The 12,407-nt window shown below is 41.3% G+C and overlaps 1 protein-coding gene across 4 annotated transcripts in view; it reads right to left on the reverse strand.

Annotated features, from left to right (window-relative positions):
• DCX (doublecortin) overlaps positions 1-12,057 on the reverse strand; it is a 118,501-nt gene extending 106,444 nt beyond the window's left edge. For 2 of the 4 annotated variants that reach the window (XM_012499118.2, XM_003262201.2), the window contains exons 1-3: positions 11,969-12,057; positions 9,868-10,253; positions 893-1,233 (exon numbers count right to left, since the gene is read on the reverse strand). In XM_012499118.2, coding sequence (XP_012354572.1) covers positions 893-1,233; positions 9,868-10,231 — 705 coding nt within the window. In that variant the 5' untranslated portion in view covers positions 10,232-10,253; positions 11,969-12,057. Of the gene's footprint in view, positions 1-892; positions 1,234-9,867; positions 10,254-11,799 lie in introns of all 4 variants that reach the window. The other 2 variants (XM_003262202.2, XM_030806986.1) reach the window with 1 other exon arrangement.
• Positions 12,058-12,407: the final 350 nt, after the last annotated feature.

Consider the following 12,407-nt stretch of genomic DNA (forward strand, 5'->3'; position numbering starts at 1 on the left):
TATATGGACTGATACTAATCCACACTTGTCTTTTCTGATGGGAGATCAGGATTCTCTTTAGAGCCAACAGAACCAGCCACTGTTCCAATTCCCTTGGAACATTTTTGTTGTATATTTACAGCTCCCTATACTCAGGAGAATGGTGCATCTGTCTGATGGAGACGCCTGGCTGCATTCTTTCCCAGATATTAATATAGGTGGCACTTTAGTAGTATAACCAATGACATGAAGAACCTGATTTGGAGGGGGAACAGATGGCAGCATCTTTCTTGGGCTAATTTTAGGATCCTGAAATAGTCCCTTTCTCACACAAACCATCAGTGGAACCAAATTAAGACAGCTATGTCATATGGAAAAGAGAAAGAGAATAAATATGGTTTAGTGTGAGGCAAAGACAACGAGCCAGAGGCTTCAGTGCTTTCCCCGTATCTGACTTCTTTCAGAGTATATGAAGGTCACTTCGACTTCCTTTTTATCAAAATAGATGCTGAGCACCAATGTGAGGGTATCTAAAAAGTAATGAATGGGCAAATATCATCTTCAGTCACATGTATTGAACAATGAAGGCTGCATCATATAATAGCTAAATTCATATTCATAAGAATTCATAGAACCTAGGTTCTAACACATCTTTCACAGCAGATAAGGAAGCTGAGGTTAAGTGACCATTCTGCATGGTAAATCAGAAGCAGATTGAATTTCAGAGCCTCAGATTCCTGATTCATTGCTTTGCCTGCTAAAAATACCTTTTCTCCAAAAGAAACATATAATATCAGGTTGTGATGATGAGATGTGGAGGAAGAGTCCGTCTACAAGAAATGATATTTTAGGTATAACATGATCATCTAAGAATTTAGAAAAAATGGGAAAAGTACTTTGAAAAAGTACCTACCTGTTTTCCATCCAGAGTGTAGAGTTTTTTGACAACTCCGGTCTCCAGTTTGATGGCTTCTGTGATATCAGTGAGGACTTGCTCAAAAGAGTGGGCTGTCTTCTTGTTCAGAAGCACACGCACAGCCTTCCGAGGCTTCACCCCACTGCGGATGATGGTAACCAGCTTCGGGCGCACAAAGTCCTTGTTCTCCCTGGCCTGTGCACTGTTGCTGCTAGCCAAGGACTGGGGGGCTTTCATATTGGCAGATGTTTTTACGTTGACAGACCAGTTGGGATTGACATTCTTGGTGTACTCCACCTTTTTAAAGAAGTTGTCTGAGGAACAGACATAGCTTTCCCCTAAGGCAAGAAATAAGTGATTACGTGATTAGTTTAATAGCAGATATATGGATTATTCTAACCAAACTAATACACACTAACACTGGAGTAGAACTTTTCAATAAATGGTGATACTAACCAACCTTAGGTGCAATTCCTAATTGGGCTAAAAACTTGGCTCATCCAAATTCAAGAGTAATTCTCAAAACATCCTTCAACATAATGACACACCTAGTTGAAGAACTCTGTAAAGCTAAGGGTTCTAAGGACAAAGAGCATGTCTAAATTTAATATAACAAGCGGAGTTCCAAGCTTAATATGGTTTTTTTTAATTTAAACATTTATGTTAGTTTCTAGTATGTTTAGCTTTCAGGGGCATTACTGGAGCATTTTTAACATCTCTATTTCTTAAAATCCCTGTCCTATTTTTGGACTCAAAGTCCCATCCCTTTGTTATATTATGAACCAAGGAAAACTTTCAAAGTTAAAACATTTTTATGCCAAGTTAAAATGAACCAAATAACCTTGTATATCAGGCATACATACATACTTGATAAGAAACCAGGTCGTCCTTTGCACAGAGTATATGGCCAAGTATGGAATATTGAAATGTGAAATGTGTGTGCATATGTTGAATGTTTATATGTGTGTATGAGTGTGTCCTCTACTCCTTACACTACACTAGATAGAGAAACTGTCTAAATAACAACCTGTACATATAAACACCCTAGCTCTTGCTTGAAAAATACTCTCATGTTTCTACCACTCACCCTTCATCTTTCCATCCTTTCAAAGGATGCACATAAGATCTGTGTATTCAGGGTCATCTTCACCAGTGGTCACCCTTGGCTGCCACAAGTAATGAGGTAAAGAAGTGAGAATACATTATACAGCCTGATTTACAGATTGGAAGGATCTAGTGTAATTTTCACATTTACCTTGGGCTAGAGGAAATGACTAATATCGCAAAAGAAATGCAGGGATCAGAGGCAAGAGGAGGGGATTGGACACCTGGGACTATGAGCTGAAGAAAATAGGAAGAGAGATAGGCTCAGCCTGGGGGGAGAGAATATTGGAAAAGGTTGAATTCGTTGAGTAAAACACATTAGCCTCAAGGTATCTAGAAGTTCATTGAGAGGTTGAGCTGCAGAAACAGTGTGATTTAATCAGGCTTAAGTCATCGGTAATAACCCTAAATAAATAAATAAACCCCAGCCAGTGCACAGAAAGCATTAAACACAATTATAGCCTGATGGCTCTCCTTTGGTCTCAGCAGGAGAACTGCATTCAGAAACACCAGGCTGGTAATTCACTCCCTTTGCAAATATTTATTGCTTTGCCATAGCACCAAATCCTTTAAGGCATGTTAATGAATACATTTCTCAGTAATGCTAAGAGAAGTTTCAGTCAAAATCTCTAGGGCACCTTTGAGGACATTTATGTGTGCGTGTGCGTGTGCGTGTGTGTGTGTGTGTGTGTGTGGAAGGGGAGGGTAAGTGGCATCCAACATAAGCAAAGTGACTTCCAAAGCTGCCCTCAGTCCCAGAGTTCTATCTTGACAGGGGGACAAAGGGATGGTTTTCAGTGAGGATAGGCACCCTTACCCACTTGGTGCATACATGGACACCCAGGATGAAATGGTCAATACCCCAGCCAAGAGAAGCTCTGATTTCTTTGACTCCCTTGCTGGTTAATTCAACCCAACCCAAGTGATTATAGGCTGGGGTCTTTAATTTTTGACTTAAAAGGATGAAGGAAGGGGTCCTTTTAGTGTCTCCATATATTCACAGCCAATAACCCCCATAACCTTAGAAATGGTCTCTTGACTTAGCAGTTCACCAGATTCATTGGCACCTTGCAGGAGGTCACTGCCTTTGAGTCAGATGTTTTCCATAACTTGTCATGTACTTTAAAACTGTCAGACAACTGGTGGTGTGGAAATGTGTGAAGCTATATATTTATGATTTCACTCATCCAGTCTCCTCTGGAGAGTCAGCTGTGTAGCCCTATTAGGACTTTGGACTTTTTTGCTCCCATCTCTTAAACCTTTTAAGCCTCTGGAGTATGAGTATGATTAACCGTCTCCAGATGAAAATGAACATGATGACTGACAGCTATAGTATCATATAGCACCCAAGAACTTTCCAGAGGGCCCAGCCCTCAGCCAAATCTATGTTGAGTACCTTCCAGTGGTACATTTTAGTCACTCCACTCTCTCGTTGGGCTGAATATGGAGTAATGGAAAAAGCGCAGCTGATGTGATGTCAGTCAGGATGGGGTCCCCAACACTTCCTAGTTGTGCACTCTAACCTCCCTTGGCTTCAGTTTCTTCTTTGCAAAGCAAGGGTGATAATAAGAATACCTACCTTGTGGGGTTGTTGTGAGGCACAAATCAGATGATGGATAAAAAGTGCTCAACCCATGGCCAGGTGCGACGGCTCATGCCTGTCATCTTGGCACTTTGGGAGGCTGAGGCAGGTGGATCGCTTGAGATCAGAAGTTCAAGAGCCTGGGCAACATGGTGAAACCCCATCTCTACTAAAAATACAAAAATTATCTGGGCGTGGTGGCACATGCCTGTAATCCCAGCTACTAGGGAGGCTGAGGAAGGAGAATTGCTTGAACCTGGGAGGCAGAGGTTGCAGTGAGCCGAGATCGCACCACTGCACTCTACCGTGGGTGACAGAGAGAGTGAGATTCTGTCTCAAAATAAAATAAAATAAAATACTGATCCCAGAGCCTGGAACATAGTAAGCACTTGATAAATTTCTGTTATTATTAAGCCCCTAATCTTACGGAATACAGGCGAGAACAAGAAGGAAAGAGCAAAGAGGAAAAGAGGAAAAAATTGCTGAGAGAAAGAGACTAAAAAGAGGAATAGAAGCTGAAGAGGAAAAAAAAGAGAAGGTATCAAGGGCAACCACCTAGGAACTGAGCTGTGATTATGATATGACATGAGCACTGCTGGGGGCCTGTGATTCAAGGATAAGATTTCCTGCTGGTTGGAAGGAGGCTTCCAGTTGTGGCAAATGCCAAATGTAGGAGATTGATGCTAAGACCCAGCAAAGCTGCTGCTGCCTCTGCAGAGGCCCGCTGAGGGCAGGATATTTATCGTCGTCAAGAGTGATGACTCAAGAGTCACACAGACCTGGATTCAAATCTCAGCGAGGCACTTAAAAGCTGTGTGACCTCAGGGAAATCACTTAATCTCTCTGAGTCTCAGCTTTGCCATCTCTAAAGCAAAGATAATGCACTAGGTGACACCTGAGTCCCTTCTCGGTCCTAGAGTCTATAAGGAGGAATCCTTCTCTTTTCCATCTCAAACAGGCTTGAGAAAACAAAGCTGTTAGGATAATTAAATGTTAAGAAAATAGCTGCCCACCTCCAAGGACTCTCCATTTCTGCTAGAAAGACATCAAATGCGCTTCTTTGCTAGACTAAGACTTCCTTGTTCTGATTTTGCCAGCATTTTCAATGTCTGCTGCCAGAGCTCACTGCCTCTTGCACTTCCTGCTGCCTGGCACTTGGAGCTGGATGAGGTGTGTCGCACCTTTACACAGCTGGGTTCCCATCCTGCCACAGCTTCCAAGGGCTATTTCCTACCAGCTGGGGGCCTAGAGGGAAAGCTGGCTTCAGAGCCAAGCAGGATGCAAATTGGCTGGAACTAAAAACCTGCTTTAGGGTGAGGGGGTAAGGAATGAAATCATGGAAGCACAGCTGAAAGGGCAGAAATGAAACAAGCTGTGGGCTGGAGATGATCTAATGTCTACCTGCCTTCTCTTCTAGAAGGCTGCATTTTCGAAAGCATTTTATATATATTTGTATCTTCTCAGTGCAAAAGCAAGCTTCTGCCTGGGTTTTCTCCTCTTCTCCAGGGCTTCCTGACTCAAGAAGGAATATATTAAATGACACTTTACTGTATTATATTAAATTATTAAATGACATTTGATTATATTATCATATCTATTACCAATACATCCCTCCCAGGTATCTTAAAATTCATGTGTTTGACAATGTACTTGCTTTAGTAGTTAGAGAATAAATTAGTGAGAAGGTGGATTCATCTCACTGAAACATATGAGCTATGGTAAAAGAACTGGATCATAGCCAGTGTGACTACACAGCTCGGATTTTCTAAGACTGTTCCAATTGTAAATTTCTGTCCCATGGTCTGTAAAATAACTCTTGAACTTGTCTCAATTTGGGTTCAGAAAAGCTGGCTAGTCATAAATGATACCCCCAAGGTTGATCTGGATACTTATATACAAGAAAATGGGGAAAGAATTGGACCAGATATAAAGGGAAAGAGAAAGATTCTAAAAATAAATAAATAAAATAAAAAAAATAATAAAAAAACAAAGACATGACAAAAGGAAAACCCACCAGTGGATTTTATTCATTGACCTCCTTGGGATACAGCTAATGAGGACCACATCCTACATGGCTTCACTAAGACCCTCGGTGTACCCAAAGACTGTGGGAAAACTGACATCAATAACCTTTGATCCAAAATGCTTCCCTTGATACTTTCTGTATCTAGCAGAAAACCATAGACTAGAGGCACTAGACAAAGGAGTGTCACAAGGCCAGAGTGATTATTAACCAATTATTTTTAAATTTCACTTATTTTTAGGCTAAAGATGTAATAATGTGGCCATTTGAAAACACAGTGTGTTCTATGCTCTATTATTCCTTTAAGATGTAAAAAGAAAAAAATTAAAACAGATTTCTGCATGTCTCAAAACTCCTACCACTTTAGTTAGGTGAATGGAACCATCAAGATCACCCAGTCTAATACTTCCCAAGTCTACGTGCTCGTAAAAATCATGTGAGGAGATTTGTAAAAACGCAAACACTGGGGCCGTAGCTCTGGGGATTCTGATTCAATAGATCTTGGGTGTGGCCCAGGAATGTAATATTTTTCTAAAGCTCTGAAAGGTTTTGAAAGGCAGCCGGGTTTGGAAACCACTGATCATTACAATCCCTTACTGACATAATCATTGTCATAATCATTATTATTATTATTTCCATTATTAGTATTTTCACATCATTAATAATAATAGTACTTGTAGCTATAATTTTACCTTGTCGATATGTTTCCATATCTATTACCTAAGTTTAACCTTACAACCACCCTAATGGATAGAGAAGGCGGGTGATACTAGTCCCATTTTACAGTTAAAAATATTATTCACAAGAGATACACAAATGTGGTGGTCTACATATACATGAAATATTATCCTTCAACAAAAAGGAAAGAAGTGCCAATACATGGAACAACATAGATAAAATTTGAAAACATTATTCTAAGTCAAAGAAGCACAAAAGACCACATAGTATTTGATTCAATTTATATGAAGTGCCCAGAATAGGCAAATATGTGGAGACGGAAAGTAGATTAATCATTGTCTAGAGCTGGAGAGATTGGAGAAAACATTCAGTGACAACTAATTGGAATAGGGTTTCTTTTTGAGGAAATGAAAATGGTCCAAAAATTATGTTTTGATGATGGTTGCACCACTTGATAAATCTTCTAAAAATCATTGTACACTTGAATGGGTAAATTTCATGTTATGCAAATTATACCTTAATACAGTTGTTTGTTTTTTTAAAGAGTTATTTTAAAAATAATTAACATGAGTCACATTAATGATAAGAACAAACCTATGATTGTGTAGCTAACCAGCTATAAACTAAGATAACTTAAACAATAATAGCTACCTTTTATTAAGCACTACTGTGTGCCAGGCAGAGTAATATGCACTTTATATCCACTGTCTTATTTAATCCTCAAAGCCATTATTCCCACTTTACAGATGACAAAATGAGGCTTAGGGAATCTAGATGGTTTCCTCAAGGTCTTACAGGCTAGCACTGACAGATCCTGGATTTGAACCAAATCTGAGTCCAAAGACTTCTTTTTTCATTATAGTCTGCTGCCTCTAAGACTAGAACCCAATAGCCCTGATATTTCACGCTCCATTCATGTCTGTCCTCCATTCCCAGATGGGCAGTTCTAAAATATAAAACAGGAGAGAAAAAGACACCTTGTCTTCATCCTCCTCATCCCAGTGCCCTTTCCCATTTGGCTCTGTGGCAGTGGGAAAATTGATCACATTTCTTAACACTATCCCAGACATAGCCCTGAATTTTCTTGACTGAATAGGCGGTACTCAGGACTGAAAGGGTATTGAGGTCCACTGTGCCTTATAGTTGTAGATGACATGTGAACAAATGCGACTGAGCCCTATTCACACCTCACATAGTCCAGGAATTCACCAAGAAGTACCACTGCACCCAGGAGTGATAGATAAGAGGAGTTCAATCTAATATGACTCAAAGGGAATCAAGGGAATAGAAAGCTGCAGTCTTTTCAAAATTACATTTATTGCCCACCTATGTTGAACAGAGATTATCACCAGCCCTCTCGTGATACATCAATACACACACACACACACACACACATCTAGGGAGAAAAATCAATATGTAAAAAATGGATTTTGGGGAAATTTTGTGCATAACGCCTCTCTTATATCAGACACAAGAATATTCTAATACTCGGTCTGAATACAATGTCACTTGGTTCAGTACTCTTTCCTAATGTCTATTGTGGTCTTTAGAATATCACAGTTCATGGAAATGAGGACATATTGGGTGATACAGGGTGCTTTGTCTGTGAAAGTTGTTACAGAGAAATCCCTGAAATTTGACTGAGATGTGGATTTTACAGTGACAAAAGACAGACACCCTAACAATTACGCTGTTGGACAGCTCCCTCGACCTAGCTTCAAACCCTTCGAAGTTGCCGTGACTCTCCTTTATTTTAAGACATGCACTAGGATGGCCAGTCCTTTGATGGTCAGGAAGGGCCTAGGATTAACCACTGCCTGTCCATTGAGCACATGATGAAATAATCTAAGCTTCCTGGGCATTGCTTTTCAAGGTCAGCTATGTAGAAAAATCTCAGCTGAGCATGGTGGCTCACGCCTGTAATCCCAACACTTTGGGAGGCCAAGGCGGGTGGATCCTGAGGTCGGGAGTTCGAGGCCAGCCTGACTAACATGGAGAAACCCCATCTCTACTAAAAACACAAAATTAGCCGGGCATGGTGGCACATGCCTGTAATCTCAGCTACTCGGGAAACTGAGGCAGGAGGCAGAGGTTGTGGTGAGCCAAGATCATGCCATTGCACTCCAGCCTGGGCAACAAGAGCAAAACTCTGTGAAAGGAAGGAAGGAAGGAAGGAAGGAAGGAAGGAAGGAAGAAAGAAAGAAAGAAAGAAAGAAAGAAAGAAAGAAAGAAAGAAAGAAAGAAAGAAAGAAAGTCGAACTTGAACCTTGAGACTCAGAGGCAGCAACAATATGGACACTGTCTCTTATAAGTAACTGGTCCCAATCACTTTGCCTGACAACTTGGGCAACAGCAGCTATTTGAGAGAACTAGTGTCTTGTACAAAGGAAACCCTCATTCTCCTTTGTCTAGGAACACAAGAAACTTAGAAGCAGTGAAGCAGAGGCAGATTTTTCCCACATCAAATCCTTTAAGGTGCTGTTTCTCCTTCCTTGTTAGTTATTTCATAATTTGGTTACTCTAGAGATCTGCCTGCTTTAAACTCACCTTTGCTCAGAGAATGAAGGGAGTGAGGAGAGAGGGCTGCATAATGGGGGAGGGGCTTGAGGAGGAACACATTAATTATCACCACTCCTTGAAGCTGTTCTTTAAAGCACTGTATTAGGTCAAATTGATCACATGTGTTATATCCACCAATTTAAAAATAGGGAAGCATCCTCAGTATAATTGATTTGATGATATAGAATGTTAAAAATGTGACCCAAGATCTATTTTCTAAGTGACCACAAAGAAGATTCTATGGCTGGGTAAGTTCTGGTAAGAGGTAGGATTCTCCCTATTTTGAGGTGGGTACACAAGTTGTTGGGATTTTTGGCAATCTACTCAGAAAATTTAGTTGCCATACAAAAATCTAGAGAGGTTATAAGGGGATTTAGGTATAGTGAGTCAATTCCTATTCTAATAGGAATGGTCTTTATTAAAATACCAGACATACCTACAGCTCTCTTTGGTATTTCTCCCAATGACCTCAGCCTTAGGGACACACCCTAAAGTAGGCTTTTTAGAAGCAACAGCTGAGAAGCGACCACTTACCTAAAAGAATATTCCTCTGTGAATATGTCCAGGAAATCCTGCTCTTAGGGTGCATATTTCCAAAGAGTTGCAATTCACAAATAATTTCTCAGTAGTTCAAAGAAAATTTGGGCATAATATTTACTCTGTTAACCCAACCAAATGTCCTTCCTCGTTATACCCTTAATGATTTCATGCTCTGCCTCAATAGTGCTACTCAGAGTTAATTATGAACAAAATCTAGAGTAAATGCTACAATTAAGATTTTCCTTTTTATACCCTGGCAGATAAGCACAATGCATGATCACCATCATTCACACTTCAACCTCAGCAGAGACTGAAGGGTGATTGCTAATGGCTCTTTTGATGTCTATAGCATTAGAAATTTGAGCATCAATCAACCCGGTGTTTTGAAAAATACATTGCCTAATTTTTTTCAAAGCAACCCAAGAATGTAACCATAACCAATGATGCCACCTCCCACCAAGGGCCACCACCCACTATTTAAATTACCTTCCTCCAGTTCATCCATGCTTCCGATCTTCCTGGATCCATCAATGGTGTAAATGTAACGCACTCCCTGAGGCAGGTTGATGTTGTCAGACAGAGATCGTGTCAGGTCAGCCAGCAAGGCGTCGAAGCTGCGAAAACGGTCAGAGGACACAGCGTACACAATCCCCTTGAAGTAGCGGTCCCCATTGCGGTAGAAACGTACCTTCTTGGCTTTCTTCTCATTACTCAGTGCCTGCAAGGTTCTGGTTCGGTAGAAGCTACAGTGGGCGCTGTGAGTGGGGCTAGGCAACCCATTCATCCGGGAGCCTCGCATGTTCCTGGATGTCTTATCTCTTTCGTCAAAGTGTCCAAAATCAAGTTCCATATTTTGGTGGAACCTCAGAGACCTGAGCGTTGGAGAAAGGGATGGGGGTGAAGAGAGGCAAAAACAAAAAGGGACGAGAAGGAAAAAAGAAGGGATTTCAAATATTAGCCAGATCCAGATCTGCAATCTGCTGCTTGTGAAAAGAACTGGTTGAAAAAAGCCTGTGACCCATCTGCTGCTTGCCCCTGACCTGCAGGAATATTGATCTTAATAGAGAAGAAGGAGGGGCTGGGCGGGGGTGCTGGTGGTTGTGGGGGTTGGGAGTAAGAGATAGAGAGGGAGGCACTCTTGGCACTGTTCCAGACAGAGGAGAAGGGGAGATTTTGAAATAGCTGAAAATCCTGAGACTTACTGACAGTGGCTCCTATCAAATTGTAACTTCGGGCTAAATACATTAAAACTGGCATCTGTTTCCTCACACATGCCCACATGACTAACAGTTGTAAATGAATCCATAGCCTGACAAAATTCCCCTTGAAGAGAACAGAAGGAGCTAGCCAAGGTTAGCATCTCCAGCTTAGGAAGCAGTCTTTGCATTTCAGTACAATGACTATGAAGGGGGAGTGTTTTCATTTTATTCCAAGCCCTCTTTCCTACTCTAATGTGTGCATCCCCTCCCCCCAGAATAAACTAAGATTCTCCTTTAAAGGGATAGCCTCCAGGGAACAGCCAGTGTCTTTGTGCTATTCATCAAACCCTTTCCCCACCAAGCTGGTGCAGCTATCCGACATTCATAAGAAATAAGCTGGGGGGAAAAAGGATTAGAAAAATAAGTTATTTAACAAGTTATTAGCTCTGTCTTCCCCCGGTTCCATTTGTTCACAAAATCCTTTTTTTTTTCCCCAGGTGCTCCACCCCCTCCCCACTGATGCAGCAACACCTCTTAACGGAATAATTTAATTGTTGAAAGATTCACAAATGAGTCTCTGAACAGCATATGGGACCTTTAGAAGGAAGCACACCTTTCATTGTTCTGGGTTTCTACCCTAATTGAAGTGACATTTTACCCTCACAGCAGGCAATTCACCCCAAACTTGTATATTGCCCAGGTGCATTAGCTGAGAAAAGATGGTCATTTGTCAGGCTTTGCTTTTCTCCCTTCTGTTGAACCCCCTCCCCCACCAAGAACCCCAAACAATCAAAACATGAAACCCAATACAACTGAAGCCGCAAATGCTAGCAAATGTAGTGACATCCTAAGAGCCAAACTATTAACATGCATCTCACAGATGGGGATAAAAGGACTCACAAAGCAAGCAGGGCTCAGCTGCTACACACTGCCACATCAATATATTTGCAAGGGACCAGGAGGACAGGAGATAAGAAAGACTGGTGCCTAATGGGTTTGCCAGGCTCAATTCCCCCTTTTTTCCAATGTCACCATGACCTATGCTGAGCTCAGCATTGTCTCTGTCAGACAACCTGCAGTGGTAAGAGACCCCACCTCCTCAAAGCAAGTAGCAAACATTTCCCCAGGCGTGCCAGTAAGGCTTTGCTTTGCTTTAGGATCAGAGGGAGTATTATTCTAAATTAACATCACAGTGAAAACAAAGGAACATCAAACTCACTTTTCCAAAGGAAAATCCCAGGTAGAAGCTTAGGGAAAAAAATCGGATAGAATAAGGCAAAAAAGGAGAAGAGGAGACAGAGAGACAGAGAGAGCAGGCTTTGCCTTGTGCTTTTCCCGTTTGACATCTGTTACATTCTTCTTGAAAATCACTTAAAAGCCCCACTCACCGGTTTTCTGCTGGTTGGGTGGAGATGCTGAGAGAAAGAAAACCAATCTCTCTATGCCTTTGTTGTCTGAGCTCCAAGCAAGAAATTCCTGCCAGGGTGGATAGATGCCTTCTAGGTCCTAGTGCCTTGTCCAGCTTCTCCCATGTAACTCAGGCTTAGTGAATCCCCCCAACCTCCTATGATTAATTACATGCTTTTAAAAAAATTCACAGGCTGCATTAACAGCTAGAAAGGTTTCATTTATAACTAACAGGAAATTGCAGGGTAGCAAAAAGATTGCGCAGACAAAATCAGAATGCTCTAATGAGCAATGTGCTAGTCCTTTCTTTTAGAAAATTGGCAATTTCACTTGGCCAAAATCTTGGCCTAATCTGCCTGGGGGCCAGACTCAGACAGCAAAGCCAGGCTTCTTAGAAATTGTAGCTCTCTTCCTTTTACC

The sequence above is a fragment of the Nomascus leucogenys genome, chromosome X (genome assembly GCF_006542625.1).
Source record: "Nomascus leucogenys isolate Asia chromosome X, Asia_NLE_v1, whole genome shotgun sequence".
Taxonomy (NCBI): domain Eukaryota; kingdom Metazoa; phylum Chordata; class Mammalia; order Primates; family Hylobatidae; genus Nomascus; species Nomascus leucogenys.